Consider the following 24,148-nt stretch of genomic DNA (forward strand, 5'->3'; position numbering starts at 1 on the left):
TTATGAGCAACTATACACCAGCAAATTAGATAATCTGGAAGAAATGGATGCATTCCTAGAGATGTATGAATTACCAAAACTGACCCAGAAAGAAATAGAAAACCTGAACAGACCTATAACCACTAAGGAAATTGAAGCAGTCATCAAAAATCTCCCAACAAACAAAAGCCCAGGGCCAGATAGCTTCCCAGGGGAATTCTACCAAATATTTCAAGAAGAATTAATACCTATTCTTCTGAAACTGTTCCAAAAAAAAAAAAATGGAAGGAAAACTTCCAAACTCGTTTTATGAGGCCACCATTACCTTGATCCCCAAACCAGACAAAGACTCCATCAAAATGGAGAATTACAGAACAATATCCCTATGAACATGGATGCAAAAATTCTCACCAAAATACTAGCCAATAGGATCCAACAGTACATTAAGAGGATTATTCACCATGACCACGTGGGATTTATTCCTGGGCTGCAAGATTGGTTCAACATCTGCAAATCAATCAATGTGTTGCAATACATTAATAAAAGAAAGAACAAGAACCATATGATCCTCTCAATAGATGCAGAAAAAGCATTTGATACAGTAAAGCATCCTTTCTTGATCAAAACTCTTCAGAGTATAGGGATAGAGGGTACATACCTCAATGTCATAAAAGCCATCTATGAAAAACCCACAGCGAATATCATTCTCAATGGGGAAAAACTGAGAGCTTTTCCCCTAAGGTCAGGAACACGGCAGGGATGTCCACTATCACCACTGCTATTCAACATAGTATTAGAAGTCCTAGCCACAGTAATCAGACAACAAAAAGAAATCAAAGGCATCCAAATCGGGAAAGAAGAAGTCAAACTCTCACTCTTTGCAGATGATATGATACTTTATGTGGAAAACCCAAAAGACTCCACCCCAAAACTGCTAGAACTCATACAGAAATTCAGTAAAGTGGCAGGATATAAAATCAATGCACAGAAATCAGTGGCATTCCTATACACCAACAACAAGACAGAAAAAAGAGAAATTAAGGAGTCGATCCCATTTACAATTACACCCAAAACCATAAGATACCTAGGAATAAATCTAATCAAAGAGGCAAAGGATCTGTACTCAGAAAACTATAAAATACTCTTGAAAGAAATTGAGGAAGACACAAAGAAATGGAAAAACGGTCCATGCTCATGGACTGGAAGAACAAATATTGTGAGGATGTCAATACTACCTAGAGCAATCTACACATTTAATGCAATCCCTATCAAAATACCATCAACTTTTTTCAAAGAAATGGAACAAAGAATCCTAAAAAGTGTATGGGACCAGAAAAGACCCCGAATAGCCAGAGGAATCTTGAAAAAGAAAAGCAAAGCTGGTGGCATCACATTTCCGCACTTCCAGCTCTATTACAAAGCTATCATCATCAAGACAGTATGGTACTGACATAAAAACAGACAGATGAATGGAACAGAATAGAGAGCCCAGAAATGGACCCTCAACTCTATGGTCAACTAATCTTTGAGAAAGCAGGAAAGAATGTCCAATGGAAAAAAGACAGTCTCTTCAACAAATGGTGTTGGGAAAACTGGACAGTCACATGCAGAAGAATGAAACTGGACCATTTCCTTACACCACACACAAAAACAGACTCCAAATGGTTGAAAGACCTAAATGTGAGACAGCAGTTCATCAAAATCTTAAAGGAGAACACAGGCAGCAACCTCTTCAACCTCAGCCACAGCAACTTCTGCCTAGAAACATCATCATAGGCAAGGCAAGCAAGGGCAAAAATGAACTCTTGGGACTTCATCAAGATAAGCTTTTGCAAAGCAAAGGAAACCTCAACAAAACCAAAAGACAACTGACAGAATGGGAGAAGATATTTGCAAATGACATATCAGATAAAGGGCTAGTATCCAAAATCTATTAAGAACTTATCAAACTCAACACCCAAAGAACAAATGATCCAATCAAAAAATGGGCAGAAGGCATGAACAGACATTTCTGCAAAGAAGACATCCAAATGGCCAACAGACACAAGAAAAAGTGCTCAACATCCGCTCGGCATCAGGGAAATCCAAATCAAAACCTCAATGAGATACCACCTCACACCCGTCAGAATGGCTAAAATTAACAAGTCAGGAAACGACAGGTGTTGGCGGGGATGTGGAGAAAGGGGAACCCTCCTACCCTGTAGGTGGGAAGGTGAGCTGGTGCAGCCTCTCTGGAAAATAGTATGGAGGTTCCTCAAAAAGTTGAAAATAGAGCTACCCTATGACCCAGCAATTCCACTACTGGGTATTTACCCCAAAGATACAAATGTAGTGATCCGAAAGGGTAGGTGCACCCCGATGTTTATAGCAGCAATGTCCACAATAGCCAAACTATGGAAAGAGTCAAGATGTCCATCGACAGATGAATGGATAAAGAATCTGTGGTATACACACACACACACACACACACACACACACACACACACACACACACACACACACTGGAATATTATGCAGTCATCAAAAGGAATGAAATCTTGCCATTTGCAACATGGGGGATGGAACTGGAGGGTATTAGATTGAGAGAAATAAGTCAATCAGAGAAACATATGTATCATATGATCTCACTGATACGAGGAATTCTTAATCTCAGGAAACAAACTGAAGGTTGCTGGAGTGGTAGGGGGTGGGAGGGATGGGGTGGCTGTGTGATAGACATTGGGGAGGGTATGTGCTATGTTGAGTACTGTGAAGTACTGTGTACCTCTGAAACAAATAATACATTGTATGTTAAGAAAAAGAGAAGAAGATAGTAGGAAGGGAAAAATGAAGGGGAGGAAATCGGAGGGGGAGATGAACCATGAGAGACTATGGACTCTGAGAAACAAACTGAGGGTTCTAGAGGCAAGGGGGGTGGGGGAATGGGTTTGCCTGGTGATGGAAATTAAAGAGGGCATGTACTGAATGGAGCACTGGGTGTTATACGCAAACAATGAATCATGGAACACTACATCAAAAACTAATGATGTAATGTATGGTGATAAACATAACATAATAAAATTATAAAAAAAGAATTAACCCCAATCCTTTACAAATTCTTCCAAAAAAATAGAAGAGGGGAGACCTTTCAATGGATTCTATGAAGGTGGTATTAACCTGATACCAAAAGCAAAGACATCACAATATTGTGATATATCAATATCCTTTATTAATATAAATGCAAGAATCCTCAATAAAATACTAGCAAACATATCTGAACAACGTATAAAAGATTTGTACATTATAACCTCGGGTGATTTATCTCAGAAATGCAATGTTGGGCCAATGTTCAAAAATGTAAATAATATACCACATGATCGATCATCTTGTTAGATGCAGAAAAAGCATTTGCAAAAAGTCCAACATCTTTTCATGATAAAAATAACAGACTAGGATAGAAAAAAAAAAAAATCCCCAACCTGATAAAGAGCATCTACAAAATCTACAGGTAGCACCATACTTAATGGTGAAAACTGAGTTTTTTCCCTAAAATTAGGAGCAAGACATAAATGTTTGCTCTTGTCAATTTTACTTAATATCTACTGCAGGTTTTACACAGGAAAATTTAGGCAAGAAAAAGAAATAAAGGCACCCAGCATCGAAAGGAAAAAATTAAACTATCTCTATTTGTAGATGACATAATCTTGTATGTAGTAAATCCTAAGGAATCTACCAAAAGAAAAAAATTAACACTAATAAACTAGTTCAGTGAGTTTGCAGAATATAAGATGAATACATAAAAATCAATTGTTGCATGAAGACTAATGAAAATGAAGAGCTAAATGAAACAGAGATAAGCAATATGCCTGATAAAAAATTCAAAGTAATGGTCATAGAGACTGGACTTGAAAAAAGGATGAATGAAGTCAGTGAGAACAGCAAAGAGAAAGAAAATATAAAAAATAACCAGTCATAGCTGAAGTATTCAGTAGCTGAAATGAAAAATATCCTAGAGGGAATCCACAGCAGATTAAAGGGTGCAGAAGAACAGATCAGTGATCTGGAAGGCAGGAGATGGAAAGCAACCAAGGTGAACAGCAAAAAAAAAAAAAAAAAAAAAAGAATTTAAAAAGTGAGAATACCTTAAGAGACTCTGCAACATCATCAAGCATGATAACATTCACATTGTGGGGATCCCAGAAGGAGAAGAGAGAAGGGGGCAGAAAATATATTTGGAAAAAAAAAATACCTGTAAACTTCCCTAATCTGGGGAAGGAAACAGAATCCAGGTCAGAAAGCACAGAGAGTCCCTCTCAGATGAACCCAAGAAGACCCATACCAGGATACATAAAAACTAAAAAGGCAAGAAGTAATGACAATGAGAAAATTTTAAAAGTAGCAAGAGAAAACAGTTACATACAAAGAAAACTCCGTAAGGCTATAAGATGATTTTTTTAGCAGAAACTTTACAGGCAAGATGAGAGTGGCATGATAGATATTCTAAGTGCTGAAAGGATAAAACCTATAATCAAGAATACTCTACCTACTCTACCCAGCAAGATTATCACTCAGAATTGAAGAGATACAGTTTCCCAAACAATAGTTAAAGTAGTTCATCACCACTAAACCAGCCTTACAAAAGAGGTTAAAGGGAATTCTTTAAGTGTAAGGAAAAGGCCATAACTAGAAGAAAAATATGAAAGGAAAAATTTCACAAGTAAAAGCAAACATATAGTAAAGGTAGTAGAATAATCACTCATAAAGTCAGTGTGGAGATTAAAACTAAACTAGTAAAATCAACTGTATTTACAAAAATTAGTCAAGTGATAAAATAAAAAGATGTAAAATATGACCTCGTACACATAAAATATGGAAGGGAACAAAAATTTAGTGCTTTTATGTGTTCAAATTTAAGTGACATCAACCTAATATAGACTGCTATACACACAAGATGTTCTATATGAACCCAATGATAACCACAAATGTAAAACCTATAACAGATATACAAAAAATAAAGTGAAAGTAATCCAAGCATAACATTAAAAGAAAGCCATCATACCACATGGGAAGAAAGCAAAAGAAGAAAAAAGGAACTGAGAAGAACTATGAAATATGAAAACACCAGGAAACTAACAAAATGGCATTAAGTACATACTTATTAACAATCACTTTAAATGTAAATGGACTAAATGCTCCAATCAAAAGACATAGGGTGACTGAATGGCTAAAAAACAAAACCCATCTATATACTGCCTACAGGAAACTAACTCAGACCTAAAGACACACACAGCCTGAAAGTGAAGGGATGGAAAAAGATATTCCATGCAAATGGAAATGGAAAAAAAAAAAAACCTGAGGTAGCAATACTTGTATCAGACAAAATCAACACTAAAGCAAATACTGCAGTAGGACACAAAGAAGGGCACTACGTAATGATAAAGGGATCGATCCAATAAAAGGGTATAACAATTGTAAATATCTATGCACCCAACGCAGGAATACCAAAATACAAAATGCTGATATTAATAGACATAAGGGAAGAAATCGACAGTAATACAATAGTGACTCCACTTGCATAAATGAATAGATCAAGGAAACCGTGGCTTTGAATGACACATCAGACCAGATGGACCTAATAGATATATACAGAACATTCCATCCAAAACCAGCAGAACATTTTTTTTTTTTCAAGTGTGGAAAATTATCCATGGAACATTTTCCAGGACAAATCACATGTTAGGCCAGAAAACAAATCTAAATACATTTAAGAAGACTGAAATCATATCATGCAACTTTTGACCACAATGGTATGAAACAAGAAATCAACTGTAAGAAAAAACACAAACCTCACAAACATGTGGGAACTAAATAACATACTACTAAATAATTGATGGCATGGCACCTGGGTGGTTCAGTTGGTTAAGTGACTATCTTTCTTGCTTTCAGCTCAGGTCACGATCTTGGGGTTGTGAGATCAAGCCTTGCACTGGGCTCCACACTCAGTGGGGAGTCTGCTTCAGATTCTCTCTCTCCTTCTGCCCCTCCTACTACTCACGTGTGCTCACTCTCTCTCTCTAATAAATAAATATTAAAAGAAAAACAACTAATGGATTAACAAGAAAATCAAAAAGGAGATAAAAAATACATGGAGACAAATGAAAACTAAAACACAATGGTCCAAAATCTTTGGGACACAGTTAAAGCAGTTCTTAGAGGGACGTTTATGACATTACAAGCCTACCACAAGAAATAAAAATATCAAACAATTTACCCTCACACCTAAATAAATTAGAAAAAGAAAAAAGCCTAAAGCTAGTAGAAGGAAGAAATAATGGTTAGAGCTGAAATGGATGAAAAAGAGACTAAAGAATAATAGAAAAGATCAATGAAACGAAGAACTCATTCTTCAAAAAGATAAATTGATAAAACATTAGCTAGACTCATAAATAAAAGGAGAGGACTCAAATAAAAACAGAAATGAAGGAGGAGAAATAACTGAAATCAAAGAAATATTAAAAATTATGACATTATAAAATTATATGCAAACAAACTGGACAACCTAGAAGAAATGGATAAATTCCTAGAAACATAAAATCTTCTAAAACTGAATCAGGAAGGAATAGGAAATATGAAGAAACCAATTACTAGTGACAAAACTGAATCAGTAATAAACCCCCATCAAAAATCTAGGACCAGGTGGCTTCATACATGAATTCTAGCAAACATATAGGGAAGAGTTAATACTTACTCTTCTCAAACTATTCCAAAAAAATAGCAGAGGAAGGAAAGCTTCCAAATTCATTCTATGAGGCCTACATTATTCTGATACTAAAAACAAAAACACTATGAAAAAAAGAAAACATAGTTCAATATCTCTGATGAACACAGATGCAAAAGTCCTTAACAAAATATTAGCAAACCGAATTCAATAATACATTAAAAGGTTCATTCAGCATGATCAAGGGGGACTTATTCCAGGGATTCAAGGGTAGTTCAATATTCACAAATCAGTAAATGTGATATATATTAATAAGAGAAATAATAAAAGCCATATGATGTCTCAATACATGGAGAAAAATAATTTGACAAAGTACAACATCCATTCATGATAAAAACTCAACTTAAGTGAGTTTAGTGGGAATACACCTCAACATAATAAAGGCCATATATAACAAACCCACTGATAATGGGGAAAACTGAAGGTTTTTCCTCTCAAATCAGGAACAAGACAAGGATGTTCACTCTTACTACTTTTATTCAACATAGTACTGGAAGTCCTAGCTGCGGCAATCAGACAAGGAAAAAAAAAATCCAAATCGTAAGGAAGAAGTGAAATGGTCACTATTTGTGGATAACATGATACTATATAGAGAAAATCCTAAAGAATCCACCAAAACAACTATTAGAATAAATAAATGAACTCAGTAAAGTTACAGGATATAAAATTAATATACAGAAATGTGTTGTGTTTCTGTACACTAAAAACAAAGTAGCAGAAAGAGAAATTAAGAAAACAATTCCATTTACAATTACACTAAAAATAATAAAACACTTAGGAATCTATTTAACAAAAGAGGTGAAAGACTTATACCCTGGAAATTTTAAGATGTTAATGAAAAACACTGAAGACAACACAAAGAAATGGAAAGATATACCATGCTCATGAATTGGAAGAATTAATGTTGTTAAAATATCCATACTACCCAAAGCAATGTACAGATTCAATGTAATCCCTGTCAAAATACCAATGGCATTTTTCACAGAAGTAGAACATATAATCCTAAAATTTTTATCCAACCACAAAATACCGCAAGTAGCCAAAGCAATCTTGAGAAGAAAGCTAGAGTATCACAACCCCAGATTTCAAGATATACCATAGATTACTACAGTAATTAAAACAGTATGGTTCGGACACAAAAAAATAGACCCAGAGATCAATGGAATAGGATAGAGAACCCAGAAATAAACCCATACATACGTTGTCAATTAAGCTATGAAAAGGAGGCAAGAATATACATTAGGGAAAAGACAGCCTTTTCAATAAATGGACAGCTACAGGCAAAAGAATGAAATGGATGACTTTCTTACAACATACACAAAAATAAACTCAAAATGAATTGAAGACCTAAATGTGAGAGCTGAACTGATAAAGTACTCCTAAAAGAAAAAATGAGCAATAATCTTTTGGACATTAGCCTTAGCAACATTTTTCTAGATTTGCCTGTCTCCCCAGGCAAAGGAAATAAAAACAAAACTAAACTATTGGGACTACATCAAACTAAAAGGTTTTGCACAGCAAAGGACACCATCAAGAAAACCAAACAAAAGAACCCCTACCGAATGGGAGAAGATATCTGCAAATGACATATCCAATAAGGGGTTAATATCCAAAATATATAAAGAACTTATATAACTCAAAAAAAAAGTTAAAAATTGGGCAGAGGACCTAAACAGACATTTTTCCAAAGAAGACATACAGACAACAGACCTATGAAAAGATGCTCAACATCATGAGTCATCAGGAAAATGCAAATCAGAACCACAATGAGATATCACTTCTCACCAGTGAGAATGATTAGAATCAAAAAGACAAATGGTGAGCATGTGGAGAAAAGGGAGCTCTCATGCACTGTGGGTGGGAATGTAAACTGGTGCTATCACTGTGGAAAATACTTAAAGGAACAAGTTACAGTTAAAGTTTGAATGGGAGAGCCTACCATTGTTGTTCCACATTGGATTGTTGCTGTTTACATTCCTTTGTTGAGCCTACATCTTCATAATCTCTTTAGCAAGTGTATGTAGAACACCTACGTCTTCATAAGCTTTTTAGCAGGTATATGTTGAACACTTCTGTTCATGGTCAAGACCGGATCAGAGGCCATGGATACTGACAAATGATTTGTCTGTTTTCCTCCGTCTTTTTCCATGACTATATCTACTGCCTCGTCTTGATTTATAAACAAAACCTGGAATACCTACAAAAATAATTATCTAGGAATAATACAGAAAATATTGCTGTTATTTTTGGTGAAGAAAATCAATTTTGTATAGTTTATTTCAACCTAAATAAAATGTGAATTTTGTTTAAAAAAAAAATAGAACTAGAAATACCACATAGTCCAGTAATTCCACTACTTGGCCCAAATAGCCAAGATATGAAAGCAGCCTAAGTGTCCATTAATAGATGAATGGATAATGAAGATGTGGCACATATATACAATGGAATATTATTCAGCCACAAAAAGAATGAGACTTTGCCATTTGTGACAACATGGAGAAACCTAGATGGTATCACGATAGGTGAAATACATCAGACAAAGACAAATACCATATGACTTCATTTATATGTAAAATCTAAAACACAAAACAAATGAGCAAACAAAAAACCCCAAAAGAAACAGAATCATAAATACAGAGAAGAAATTGATTGCCCGGGGGAGGGGGTGGGGGTGGGGGTGGGGGTGGGGTGGGAGGATGGGTGAAATAGGTGAAGGGGATTAAGAGGTACAAACTTTCAGTTATAAAATAAGTCATAGGGATGAAAAGTACAGCATGGGGAATATATCAATAATACTGTAATCATATTGTATGGTGATAGATGGTAACTACGTTTTTCCTGGTGGGCATAGCTTAAAATATAGAATTGTCAAATCACTATGTTATATACCCGAAACTGACATAACATTGTAGGTCAACTATACCTCAATAAAAAAAGCATAAGAAACAATTGTCTAAGTGTATGCTAACAATGAATAATCCAATAATGAAATCAAAATAATTCCATTTAATGGCATCAAAAAGAAAAAATACTTAGAAATTTAACATAAGTGTGTAGGACTCGCATACTGAAAACTGTAAAACATCATTGAAAGAAATTAAAGACCTAAGTAAGTGTAAAGGCATCCTTTGTTAACCAATTGGAAGACTTAATATTGTTAAGCTGACAATACTCCCCCCCACCCCGATTCAACAGAACCCCTGTCAAATCCCAGATGGGGAAATTGACAAATTGATCCTAAAATTCTCAAATACATGAAAAGAGTCCAGAGTAGCCCTCCCCCGCCGCAAAAGTCTTGTAAAACATTGGAGGACTTACATAAATACAGAGAAGTGGTGGTTGTCAGAGGGGAGGTGATAGGGAGAATGGGCAAAAGAGATGAATTCCAATTTCAGAACTTACTACAAAACTACAGTAATCAACATTGTATATTACAATCATAGGATAGATATTTAGGTAGATTAATGGAATAGAAGAGTCTCAAAATAACCCATACATCTTTGTCAATTAATTTTCAACAAGAGTGACAAGACCATTTAATGGAGAAAATAATCTCCTCAACAAATGGTGCTGAGCCATATGCAAAAGAATGGTATTGGACTCTTAAAATCATAAAATTAACTTAGCAGTGATCAAAGAACTAAATGTAAGAGCTAAAACTCTAATACTCTGGAAAGAAAACATAGATGTAAATCCTCAAGACCTTGGATCACACAATGGTTTCTTAGATAAAAGTACAGGCACTTAAAAATTACATAAATTTGATTTAATCAAAATTGAAAAATTCTGTGCTTCAAGGACATTATCAAGAAAGTGAAGAGGCAACTAAATAAGAGAAAATATCTGAAAGCCATATATCTGATAAAGTTCTAGTATTTGGAATATATGAAGAACTCTTACAACTCAAAAAACAATGAACTCAACTTAAAAATGAGCAAAGAATCAAGTAGGCATTTTCCAAAGAAGATATATGAATAATCAATAGGACAGAAAATAATGCCTAACATCATTAGTCATTAGGGAAAAGCAAATCAAAACCACAAGATACACTTCACACCCACTGGGAGGGCTATAATAAAAAGGACAGACAATAACTAGTTTTGGTGAGGATGTGGAGACATTGGAACCTCCATATACTGCTGGTAGGAATGAAAACTGGTACAGCTGTTTTGGAAAATAGTTTGGCAGTTCCTCAAAAAAGCTAAACATAGAGTAACCATATGACTAACAATGTAACTCCAAGAGAACTAAAAACATATGTCCATACAAAAACTTGTACACAGATGTTCACGGCAGCAGCATTCATAAGAGCCCCAAAGTGGAAACAATCCAAATGTCCATTAACTGATGAATGGATAAAGAAAATGTAGTATATATACACAATGGAATATTACTCAGCCACAAAAAGGAATAAAATACTGATTAACATTAGGACATGGAGAACCTTTAAAACATTATGCTAAGTGAAAGAGGCCAGGCAGAAAGGCCAAATATTGTATAATTCCACCAATACAAAATGCCCAGTACAGGCAAATCTATGGAGACAGAAAGTTGATTGTGGCTGCCATTTTAAGGGAGAGGAGAATGGGAATTGACTGTCTAATAGGTATGGGGTTTTCTTCTGGGAGTGAAGAAACATTGCACAACTTTGTGAATATACTAAACCACTCATTGTATACTTTAACATGGTGAATTTTATGGTATGTGAATTGTATCTCAAAAAAATCCTTGCATAATAAGGTGGAGCAACTTCAAGATGATTTCCCACATGAAATGGCTACTAAAAGGCATTTTTATTTCTATAGGGCCCTTTCAAATAATATTAGAATTAGCACACGGCAGCCTCATTTAACATGACTCAAATTGGCTCATGGTTAAATGACAAATCAGTAAAGCAATTGTAATAAAAATATTCATCTATATAACAGATTTTTAAAAACATTCTCAACCGTTGAGTTACCATCTGGACTTCTAACAGGAAAAAAAACAAACAAACCTCAACAACTTTAAACTAAAAATTAGTTCACATATTCAACCTTATGCAATTTTAGAAACACTAGCAAAAATGTCTTGAATCTAACAAATAAATATATACTGCAAAAATAAGAAAATTATCAATTTGCAAACTCAAAATAATGGAAACAGGCAACGATCCTCAATGAATATGCTGCACCATTAGGTGAAAGTTTTCTGGGAAATTTGATGATGGACAGATCAAGCTGACAACTCCTGAACTCACTAAACACTCTTAACAACATTAAGAATGTCTATAAAGTAGACATTATAACCCTCATGCTGGATATGAAGAACTAAGATTATTTCATCACCACTTATGAAGCATTTCTGCTAATATAGACATACATACATGTATATACACATAACTTGTTTAAGTCTCTTCGTATCAGTGTACAAAAGACAGTTGGGATAGAAGAATAAGTTGAACAAAACGAGTGTGCAATCAACCAAATCCAGAATGTGGGAAATTTTATACAGCAAATGATATAGTCTGTTTTGACAATAAATGCATTAAAAAGAGAGGGGGAACTGTTATAAACAAAAAGAGGCTTATGAATCATATGATTTATCTTCCAAATGAGGATACTTTTGAGAGTGAAAGGAAGTTCTATTTTTTTTGAAACGAAGTTCTATTAATTATTATGCTAGACAACAGGCATGAACTGGGACCACTCAAAAGTTTCAATCAAATACAAGGTATGGGCTTTCACGTTTTCCGTATCTTTTTACTTTTTATTATTATTATTTTGAAACAGGATCCAATTAGGGAATCTGAATGTGGTCTGAACATGAAATGATATTAAAGAATCATTGACATGACACTGTAACTAGGTTTTGTAAAAAAAAAAAAAAAAGTCCTTATCTGTTAGAGTTACACACTGAAATGTATATGCGTGAGATGGTTATCTGTGTTTCGCTTTAAAACACTGGTGGGGGGTGGCGGTGGGGGTAGGAAGTGTCGGGGAAACATGTGAAACAGTATTGATAAAATGTTGATAACTACTGAAGCTACATAATGGATCCATGGGGATTCATTACCCTGCACTCCTCCATTTATGCATGTTTGAAAATTTTTATAATATAATGTTAACTTAAAAAATTTAACATCACCCAGCATGGCAGAACACGTTTCTGGCTTTGACTTCTTATCATGACAGATACACTCCCACAACTCTTACTTGCCAAAAAAATATTGGTTAGGCTTAGTCATAAAATGGAAATCTCAAAGGGAAATCTTTAAAGAAGAAACAGCTGTTTAGGCTCAAAGGAAACATGAAAATCTGTTTTTGACTTTCCCACTGAAAGACTCTGAGTTCTTTTCTGGACTCACAGTGGGTGGTTATGGTGCATGTAGGCATTGGGATTTGTAAGAACTCAGAGATGAGGTTCATACAGCTTAGAATATTAAACTGAGTCAGCAGCCCCAATTTGAGATTATCCTCTGTTTTTGGCAAAGTCATAATTTTAACTTCTGCCAGACATAAAATTTATTTTATGAGGTATTAGAAATTTCAAAAACTACATCTGAATGAAGTCTCTATTGCCACTGGTAAATGTCTATTTTAATTGTGTATGTTGTTTTGTTTTGTTTTTGGAGAATTGTTTTAAATATGTATAACCCAAATCTAAAATTCATCTAAATAATTACCTCTACCTTTTGAAATTCCAGACCAAAAGAAGCAAAAGTATGCAGACTGGCCTTTAAAATGTCTTAATATTTGAAGCACATCTTCTAACGGTTTTGTACTCATGTCCTGTTTAGACCAGTTAAACTATAATTTTTCTTAGACCCTGGCCCAACCATTGCTCATGGATTTTAAATGCAAATAACACAATTCAGGAAAAGTTCTTAACACAGAATTTCTTTCTATATGTCAGATTCCATTTCAGGCAATAGCATTTATAGAAATTATAGAAAAGCCTACAGGGGAAAAATACCAGAGATATAGAATAACTGAAAATTAAATCAATCACGAAGAATGTGAAATATAGTTTGCATGAAACTTCAAGAAATTTAAATAAAACAACTGTTATTTTCACAAGAAGTTCTTCGGTAGTTTAGAAGTTCAAGCCACCAAGTCTAAGAGGAAGTCTGCTTTAAAAAAAACAAAGACAAAAACAAAAAAACAAACAAGGCAGATACTTAATTCCTGAGAAAAATGCTATCACTGACATCATCTCAAGGTGCCTTAACTTTCATTTTCTTTTTTTTTTTTTTAAGATTTTATTTATTTGACAGAGAGAGACACAGCAAGAGAGGGAACACAAACAGGGGGAGTGGGAGAAGCAGGCTTCCTGCTGAGCAGAGAGCCCGATGCGGGGCTCGATCCCAGGACCCTGGGATCATGACCTGAGCCAAAGGCAGACACTTAACGACTGAGTCACCCGGGTGCCCCTCATTTTCTTTCCGATTAAAGTCATTTAAATACATCTTTTAAAGAGGGAACAATGGAAATTAGAGTACACTGAATAGTATTTTATACCTAGAACAGTCCATCGTGAGTTTGAGTCATGTGTTATGAATCAACATTCTATCTTCCAGCACATCATTTATAAAAGTGGATTTATGGCATTGAGGTACACACCATTACAGTTTTGGATCATAACTACAACAGGAGGCCACGTCACACTTTCCTATATGAAAAGTAACTTTCCTAGACACATTATAGTTGATTTGCACACCCCCGCCCCATGACCCAGAGAAAACCCATGTCAACATGAAGTTAGTAAAGCAGTATCAGTCAGATTAATAGCAAAGGAACAAATTATGGTAGCAATGGGCTGTTGCAACGAGCAGCACAGTATTTCCATATATTCAGTAAACTATACTGTAGTTTGGTGAATGCAGAGGAAAGGAGACTAAAGGAAGAAGTGCAAAATTAAAATTATTTTAGGACCAATTGTGAGTAAAATAACTCCTGTAGGATTTCAGTGTAGCACTATAAATTCTCCTGTATTCTAATGTTATACAGGAATGGCATAGCAGAGGAACAATCGTAATGAAGCTTTCTCCAAGTGAAGATTAAACTTCCTAAACTGGATGAGGTCAACAAACACACACATACTAGCACTTGGATGCACTAAATATATTTAACAGCATGCCCCTGCTCTCCTATTCCAAATGTTTATATTCCTCAAAAATAATGCAAGTCCATAGCCACTAATTTCTTGCTTATATAGTAGTAGTAAAAATGAAAGCAATCTTTATTACTATTGTGGAAATAATAAATGGGATTGAACTGACGAATGAATCAGTTTGTTTCTACAGAAATTCTATAAGCCTGATATTTTGATGTTTGCTACATTAGCATTATGTATCTGTTTCAGATACTGCAACATAATAATGGTGTCAATACTTACTAGTGTGGTGGCCAGGCACACAAGAATTGTCACTTGCAGCAAGTGGACACACAAATATTTTCAAGTTTATGGCACGATCGAGTTCATGGGGTACAGACATTCAGACTTTCAGCAAGCTGCTCCTAACTAAATGTCTGCACTGTCTGAAGGTACGAAATGGTTAAGGAAATCACCTCAAATTACCCACGTTAGCAAATCCAACTTCCTTCTGCATGACTGAAACAGGCATTTTGGTCTCCATTTTATAAATGTAAAAATGCAGGTTCGACTCCCTTGGGTCAGACCCAAGATCAGGTTTTGCGGTCAGTGGAGAGAGAGGGGAGGCTTCACTTACTCTTCATTCAGGGCACACCGGCGATTGGTGAGAGTGCCGTATTTCCTCAGCGTTTCAGTGAGCTCCGAGTAGAGTTTGTCAGCCAGGGACAATGGGATTCCTTCCCACACCAGGATGAGAATCACAATCACTGCAGCCTCACATGTGTGGCCAGCTCGCTCCCGCACCAAGCACAGTAGCTTCTCCTCACTGCAGCTTCTGCGAACCACCTGTGCGGGTCCCCATTCCACCCCAACACCCCCACCCCCACCAAAACAAAACAAGGGTCACTTGTGGCAGAGGAGGGCACTGATTTATGTATGCATATTTTTTCATGTCTGGGTCACAATTACGGCAACATTGGCCAGCACCTGCAACTTGCCTTTTGCTACCCATCTGTAAAATGGGGTCAGAACTGGGAGAGATGCAAAACTGCTCAATGTTTAGCAGACTGTACCAGTACAGGGAGGGGTAATGACCCCTGCATTAAAGCTAGAGCTTTATGGAAGAACTGCAGGTCTTTTTCACAAAGTTCAAGGCTTTCAAAGATGACACTATAAAGATTAATGGAAGGTATTTAAAGGATTAAGGATGACTTCACATTCCAGAAGAATTACACTTTTTATCAATTTGAATGGACCTCCTCCCCACTAACGTCTTTCAATTAAATACAGTTTGTACGTGCTTTAAAAACTAATCTGCCTTTTTCTTAAGAGCTAACACAAAATAAATATAAGCAATGTTCATTTCAACTGGCATAAATGACTCTACTCTTTGATCTGGTAGCCCAATTCTCAGGGTTAATGAATCAAAACGCCCAAGATTAAGACCAAAGGCCTTGTCAGGTCACTTACCCATTTAGCAATAGGACATCCCTGAGAACTTTTGCCTTCTTTACCAGTATAGATGACTCTTTCAATCCTAATAGCTTTACCCTTCTGTCCAAACCTTAAAAGAAATCCACAGAAACACACACACACACACATAAAATTAACAAATGAAACCGAGGCAACCAAAATATTGAACATTTGAGCATAATTTTATTCTATGACCACACCCTGAGAAATGAATGGTTTAATTTATTTTTAAAAAATAAGTCTAAGCCAAGCAAACTGGATAACACACTTTAAGCTTTGTATTTCTTTGGTATCAAAATATATTGATAATTGTAATGAACTAGTTTGAAATTATATGTTGGGTGAAAATAAATGGGAAAGCTTATTTTTAGACATAATTTCACAAAGTACAAAACTTTTTTAAGTTTGTTAAATTCAGTCTTCTAAGATATATACTATTTGATTTTTGTCCTTTACTAAATTTAGCTATTTTAAAACTTGGGGAATCACAACAGATTTTAGTTAGAACTGTTCCTCAAAGAATCTCTACCATTTTTTAAAGATGGCTTGCAAATAACTAGCATCCAGCAATTTTGAAAATATAGGATAGCTCTAGAGATAGATTATATTTTCCCTTCTGACCAAGGCACTACTTACTACTTGCTAATAACAAAAGGCACTTAGGGAAATTCACTGTATCTGCCAGGCTACTAGAGGATTATTTAGTGAATTTCTACATACTAATTTAGAAATGGATAGTTTGTAAATTGGGCAAGAATGATACAATGTCCTTGCTGCCCACAATGTCTCCTAACATATTTTAATAATAACACTGCCTACCTCTTAAAGAAAAAGCCCCCTAGCATAGTTAACAGCTCACATCTGTGGATACCTATATGAAAGTCTCTCTCTGCCTTGATGGTCTCACTCATATGCAGGACTGACTGTGTAGATTCAGGTAAATACTTGCCTACCTGATTGACAGTAAAAAAAAAAAAAAATGCAGCTATAAATAGAATCTGTCTCTATTTCTATTCAGCATCTCACACTTACCCTCTGCTCATACTAAGGGACAACTTCCTTAGAGATAACTACTCATTTACAGCTGTAGGTGAATTTAACTCAGTGGTTCCTTTCTTATACCACATCTCCCCTCCCTTTCTTCTTGGATACTTTATCATCAAGTGGGAAAGCCAGAGTGGGGCCTCTCTTTACAGCCTGTGCCAGCACCCCTGTGCCTGGCAGGCGGGCTGGCTGGTTCTCGTGCGTGCCTGGGTTTTCTGGCATCCATCTCAAAGTGGGCAGCCTGTGCCAGCTCGCAGACTATTAGTCCTGTCAAATATTGTGACTCTCTGGTGAATAGCACAGTGTGGAGTGCTGGCAACCCTAGAATAGCTAAGCCTACTAATAATTACTCAATTTACAATTGTTTACTGCTTTGTATGTGAAAGCTGAAAAAATTCTGACATATACAAAAGGATAAACGTTAATCTGCCCTGTGCCTTTGCGTTAATTACCTTTCTTCCATGATTTCTCTAATAGCTGCCACATTAGGACCTGCTCCTAGATGGGTATAAAAAGGACCTTCATCTTTTTCAATAATTTGCTCTGTTGAGATAATAGAAGATTATTATTTTAGACCTCAATTATACTAAATATAAAGGCTACATCCACAAAGCTTATCCCCCAACTGTACATTAAGGGCCCTAAATGTGACTTTAAACATTTTTTTTTCTTTAAAATGAATAAACTGATGGACTAATCTATTAGAAAATGTGCCAAATAATTAAGTATATGTACATGCTGGCTGTCGGATAAAAATATATTAAATTACATTTCAGATACGGTATAAGAAATTATTTATTTTAAACAAAATAAGTGGAACTAAACAAAACAGTGAGGGAATTAGAATATATTATATGTAATACCGACTACAATCCAGTTTTTTGAACTGAAAAAAATTTTTTTATAGCTAACTAGAAGCCTGCCTACTACTTGGATGTTAAAAGATTAAAAATTTCCTGTCTTATCTCACCCCCAGGATATTGCTCAGTTTTTATTGTCAAGGTATCTTTTTCTCCTCGTTTCCCCTCAACATTTAATTGCTGTGTTTTGAAAATAAGAATACTGATTCCAGACCCGTATTTGTGTGTACTTTAGAATAATTTATGATAAGAGAAAATTCTGGAGAGAGGGTCAGGTAAAAGGAAGAGGTTCTTGTAGACTATCGAAGATGGAAAGGGGGAGGAGAGGTAAGATGATGGGAGAAAAGACTGCAGATAATTAGAACTTACCTAACGTTATCTATGACATGTGTGGTACGGCACCCCTGGGGCAACCTAACAGTAACCGCACAAAGGGGCAGTATGGACCCTCCCTCCATTCTTCTATAAACTGTGGGGTGTCCCGTTGTAAGAGGAAGAACATGAGGTGGGTGGACCACTGGCCATATCAGTTTAACATTTGTTTTTTTCAAATGTCTTCTACTGTATCCAAGCTGAGAGACTATAATGAAGTCTTCGTATATATTTTATATGTTATATATATATAGATACACACACACATATGCACCTATCAGCAAAATGTTTCCCTATTCCAACAGACCTATCACGTATCTTGAATTTTAACAAAAACGTGTTGGTTTGAAAAAAGAAAAGAAAAGAAAAGAGCATATTTTCTATTAAAAAGATGACACTTTAAAGAGAAAACAGAATCAAAATAAATATAAATCATACAATATTTCAAGTGTATAACTGAAGCGCAATGTCATGAGTATTCAGAACTTCAGCATTATGATTTCCCCCAACTCACCAAGACTGAAGATAATTTCCCCCATCTAGAAATTAATGTTCCAAAACCACTAATATGTTCAACCTTGAACTGATACATATTAAAAAGCTCCCACATTAAGTTGCATATAGCAGTTACTTTTCTCATTTTAATAGATGTTTTTAGAGATGCCTAGACGTCTCTTCAGGAGATGATATACAAAGAGTTAAACAGACTGATTAATCTAAAACAGATACCTTTACATTTTAAAGGGTTTGATTAGAGGAAGAAATGAGCATGCACATTGTTTTAATTTTTTTTGGAAAAACTGAATGTAAGTGAAGTTCTCTCTTGCACAGCACAAGCATCTGTAATTTAAAGACAAAAAATGTAAGCTTCAGGTTTTTTATGAGCCCTTACAAATTGCTGCCAGACTCAAGATTTTTTTTTAAAAAAGAAAGAAAATCCCATATCTGAAGATGAATTTGCTAATTCTGGATAAACACCATGTGTCTCAGTACATTTCTAGCACTTACCTACACATCTGCATGATGGGAAATCATACTGAGTCTTGACAGGTGTATCCAATAAATTTTTTATAGGAGTATCTAGTAATTTGGAAGGTGACTCTAAAAAATTATTGAGAACAGAACCAGCTGTTCTTTTGGTTGGTGTCTTTTCTGAAGAAGGAGTTGCTTGCTGCTCTAAAGCTTGGGTGTGGCTATCAAGTTCTGCAGCAGTGGTCTGTCTAGTTAAAACTGTGACTGGCCCTGACATTTCAACTTTTACTTGCTTCTGTGATTTGAGAGTTAGAGCCTTATGGTCAAATAATGATTTGACCTGAAACTGCTTCAGATGTTGCTCCATGGTCTCAAGGATGCTCCTTTGCTGCACATTATCACAACTCGGGGGTGGAATCTCTTGCTTAGTTATCTTTTTCCATGTTTTGTTTTCTGGCTGTGCCGACATGGGGCGCATACAGGTATGGGGCTTGGATCCAGGTTCAACCTTAATTGGCCTGTGCGTCTGACTATGACAAGACTCAGTTTGGGGATGTTGTATCTGCTGCTGTTCTTGCTTTTGCAAGAGATGCCACCTTAGAGCAGCATGCTTTTGAATGTCCTTCTGGGGAGGCGTCTGAATGTGACTTCCTCCCTGGTCAGACACAGGGAAAGCATTTGCTTGGTTTTGCATCAGGTACCTTTGCTGAGGGAGCTGTGCTGCTTGCTGGCCAGACATATCTTGGTTTCTACTTCTGTATCCCTGTAGAACTGAAGCTTGTTGAGGCTTCTGCTCTTGTTCTTGAAAGCACCTATGAAGAACATCTTGCTTTGGAGTCACATTATTTGGAAAATATTGCCTGTGATGCAAGTTTTGGGTCTTGTTTCCTGCAAAGAGTTCAGAATTTATAGTCTGTTCTTTATTTTCTGGAACTAGGTGTGTACTGTTTGAACAAGAAATCTGTAGTTTGCTTTCATTTGATTTCAAGATCTGACCATAGGGGTAATTTCTACTATTCATATTCTGTACTTGCTCCAATCCCATTTGAGTAGTATGAGTCTGGAACTCACTTGATTTCAAATACTGATTTTCACCACGGAAACATTCTTCCACTTTAATCTGGCTAAAGAATGATCCTTCCCTTTGCTGATCATTGTTGCCTTGGGGATGAGAGAAAGTCTGGGGCATTTGTTCTTTAGTCTTCATTTGTAATTTTTGCTGCTGCTGCTGCTGGTTTTGAGACATAAGTGAGTTCTGGGATGGTTGTGTTTGTGTTTGTGCTGCCGGTTTATGAGGCTTGTGTTGTAAAAGGTGTGAGTTTGAGAATGGCTCAGTCTCTGAAGCCTGTTGATTCAAGTGCTGTTTTAACGTTGGGGGTATGAGTTTCTCACTTTGGGAATCTGGTCTTTGTTCAAAATAAAACCTGTGGGTGCACAATGACTGCACGTGAGCTTTGGATGAAGGGTCTGTCTTGGAGAAGTGCACCTGGAGTGAGGGTTTTTGGAAATGGAGCTGCTGGTCCACTGTACCTTGAGACTGCCCTGGATTCATCTCACCTTGGTACCTTTGTGGCCTCTGCTCTGGCTGCATTATTTTCTGGATGTAAGCCTGCCCTGGGAGCCCCCCAGGCAAGCTGGAATTTCCAGTGTATTGTTTGGAGGTCATTTGATTGGCGGGGTTGGACTGATACTGAAGAACTGACCGCAGTGATGCCTCATGACACTTTGGGTGCGATTCTGCTTGACGAAAGTGAGGGGGCTTCAATTCAATCCACCCCGGTTTCAGATAGTGCTGTGCCGGGAGCACAAGACCTCGTGTTTGTTCCTTGTCTCGACCCTTCGGCATATCTTGCTCTTCGTGTCCCATCAACTGCTGGCAGGGGTCCTGTGGAGCCCCACTGCTACCAAGAATTGGTGGGTTATGCTTGAGGTGTTCTGCTATTTGTCTCGCTTTCTCAGAACATGCTGGAACCGTCATCATCCCTGGAGTCTGCATGTCATTCTTGTTAACACAATTACTCTGAGGCCTTTCTGGAAGCATCAGAGAATGGCTGGATGCATGTGTAGATGGATTAGGACTCGGGGATGGCTGTGCCTCAGGTTGACCCTCTATTTTCACTTCCCTTAAAAGAGTTGGGTTACTTTGGTTGGGGTAGTGATGGTGTTCTTCCAAAACTCCATCGTTCAGAGTACTCTTTCTTTCTGAAGGAAGCTGAGAAACCTGTGGAAGAGGAGGAGGGGGAGAAAGAAGCAATTGTGATGGTGGTGATGTGGTAGGGGCAGAAAAGGAATCCTTAGTGAACACTGAGCTTTGCTTGAAGTGAGCACCATTTGTTTCATTTTGCTTTAAATACCGTTCAGAGCTGCCACTGGGAGCCTGCACATTGCTGCTGGAACCTGAACAGAATTCTTCACCAGATACCAGCTTTGTGGTTCCTTGTATAGGACTGTTTTCAGCACGCGACAGGCATATGTCAAAAACTGATTTTTGTTTTTCTGGTTTCTGAAAGGGACAGGTCCCTATCACTGCAGCTGTCTTACTGGCTTTGTCAGCATCACGGGCCTCGGTCACCACTGCAACTGGCTCTGGAGGCAGCTCAGAGTTCGAGGTCGGTGGGACATTGGTCTGCCCTGAGGTATGCGATGGGTGAGTGAGCTCACAGGACAACTCGTTAGTAGCCTGACTGTTAATGGCATGTATGTGAGATGTGGTTTTCTGCACCGCAACGGAAACACAATCTGGATAATATTGAGACAGTGTTTTTTCCAGGAGTTCACCATGTGTGTTTTCCATGGAAGAGGCAGAAACTGTAGCACCATTAGGCATTAGCACTGCCTTGTTTTTAAGAAGTAATACAATGTTCTTGTCATGGTAGTTAGCATTTTTCTCTTCCTGCTCATTCAGAATCCGAAGCTCTGGTTTTTCAGACCTACTGCAGTTATGTGTTGAAAAACTGATGAAATCTTTAACTGCATTTTCTTGGGCTACAGAGCTCACGGATTCTCTCTTATCACTCAAATCGGAGACATTCAGTTGACTGCTGCCTTTGCCTGGATTTCTTTCTTGGCTTTCCCCGAAGTTATTTCTTTCTCCATTAGCCTTTTGGTCTTGTCTCAATTTCTTGTTCTGATGAAGCCCAGAGAGAGAAGGTTCACTAACTGTGCGCTTTATTCCTCCATTTTGCAAGCACCTGGAATACCCTCTGCCTTCTTGTATAAAGTCCGGACTCACGCGACTATTCTGGCTTCTCTTCATATGGGGTATTCCATAATAACTTTTGAAAGACTGCCACTTGGTGTCTCCATTTACTTCTGGATAAGGTCTCTCAGTTAATGGGCTTCCATTCTGGAGCTTTAGAGCCAGAGGTTCTGTCTGGCAGATGGGAGAAGGAGATGGTGTCAGGAATGGACTTAGTCTGTTGCCCTCAACATGGTTGGTTCTATCCTGTTCCATCAGGCTTGCTTCGGGGCCATCCACAAGGCTGCCCTCTGAATGAATTCTAAAGAGCAGGGAAACAGAAATTGAAGTGCATTTATACATATTAGCACTAATAATAAATCTGGGAGCATAATCATGGCATTAATGATACTGAAATTCCTAGACATAGCAAACTGCGATACTCATTTGCATGTTTCAGACTGACAACCGATAGCTACTCGGGAACTGATTACTCTTGTCTTCTCAGCAACTCTCAAATATTTATGGTCATAGAGAACAAATATGATCAAAAGCACCAGCTAATGTGGGAAGTTCATAGTGCATTAGTAAATAGAATCAACTTCCTTCCCAAATAACTCTTTTTGTCAAAATGCTAAGAACAATAGAGAAAGATTGCCAATCCTTTCTTTCTTCTCTAGTACCTTATACATCCAATCACTTGCTAAGGTCTATCAATTCCATTTCCTATATGTTCCTTGAATTATCCCACTGATACTTGGTAGCCAGACATACATTATCTTGCTTCATTATTTGTTGCAGTAGCTTTTTAGAGGGTTTCTTCCCCTGCCCACCCTGTCCTCTCCCTAGTTCTTCAAGGTTCCTTCAAATTGTTACCAAAGGAAATGTTCTTAATGCAAATCTGATGTCACAGCCTCCTTAACATGCTTTTCTGGCTCCATATTGCCTGTATTAGTAGTTTTCAAACTTTCTCACCCACACGCCTGAAAGACAAGGCATGCTCCCTTTAGTGTTAATATTCCAGGAAATGGAATGGGGTGAGAAGTGTCGTTTATAAAATGTCACTTCTATTCTATGTCTTCCTCCACAGGCGCTGGCTGCCCACTTCTACTGAGAATCCCTGCCTGACACAAATGGTTTTTCATAGGCAGATTTCTGTTTTTCTCTCCTCCTACTTCCTCTCACAGCTTATACTTGAACTATAACAACAGCTTATAAATACCCAAACATGGTAAATGGTTTCAGACCTCCATGCTGTTGTTTTGTCGGCCTAGAATGTCTTCTGAGTACCTTGATTTGCCCAGTGACTCCTATGCGTTCCTCTGAAATAGTCTCAGATATCACTTCCTTTACGATTCCTTCTTTGATTTTCTAAGAGAATAAATCACTCCCTTTTCTATGTTATTTCCATATCTTGTATATGGCTTGCTGCTGAACATA

The 24,148-nt window shown here is 37.0% G+C and overlaps 1 protein-coding gene across 1 annotated transcript in view; it reads right to left on the reverse strand.

Moving 5' to 3' along the window:
* Nucleotides 1–24,148, reverse strand: part of TET2 (tet methylcytosine dioxygenase 2) — a 136,458-nt gene that overhangs the window by 29,445 nt on the left and 82,865 nt on the right. The window contains exons 3-6 of the mRNA XM_028121251.2: nucleotides 19,567–23,030; nucleotides 17,779–17,869; nucleotides 16,280–16,373; nucleotides 15,447–15,655 (exon numbers count right to left, since the gene is read on the reverse strand). Of these exons, the coding sequence (XP_027977052.1) occupies nucleotides 15,447–15,655; nucleotides 16,280–16,373; nucleotides 17,779–17,869; nucleotides 19,567–22,984 (3,812 nt within the window). The 5' untranslated portion in view covers nucleotides 22,985–23,030. The remainder of the gene's footprint in view (nucleotides 1–15,446; nucleotides 15,656–16,279; nucleotides 16,374–17,778; nucleotides 17,870–19,566; nucleotides 23,031–24,148) is intronic.

The sequence above is a fragment of the Eumetopias jubatus genome, unplaced genomic scaffold (genome assembly GCF_037043125.1).
Source record: "Eumetopias jubatus isolate StellerSeaLion01/CBP00866 unplaced genomic scaffold, mEumJub1_p1.0 scaffold_2, whole genome shotgun sequence".
NCBI lineage: Eukaryota > Metazoa > Chordata > Mammalia > Carnivora > Otariidae > Eumetopias > Eumetopias jubatus.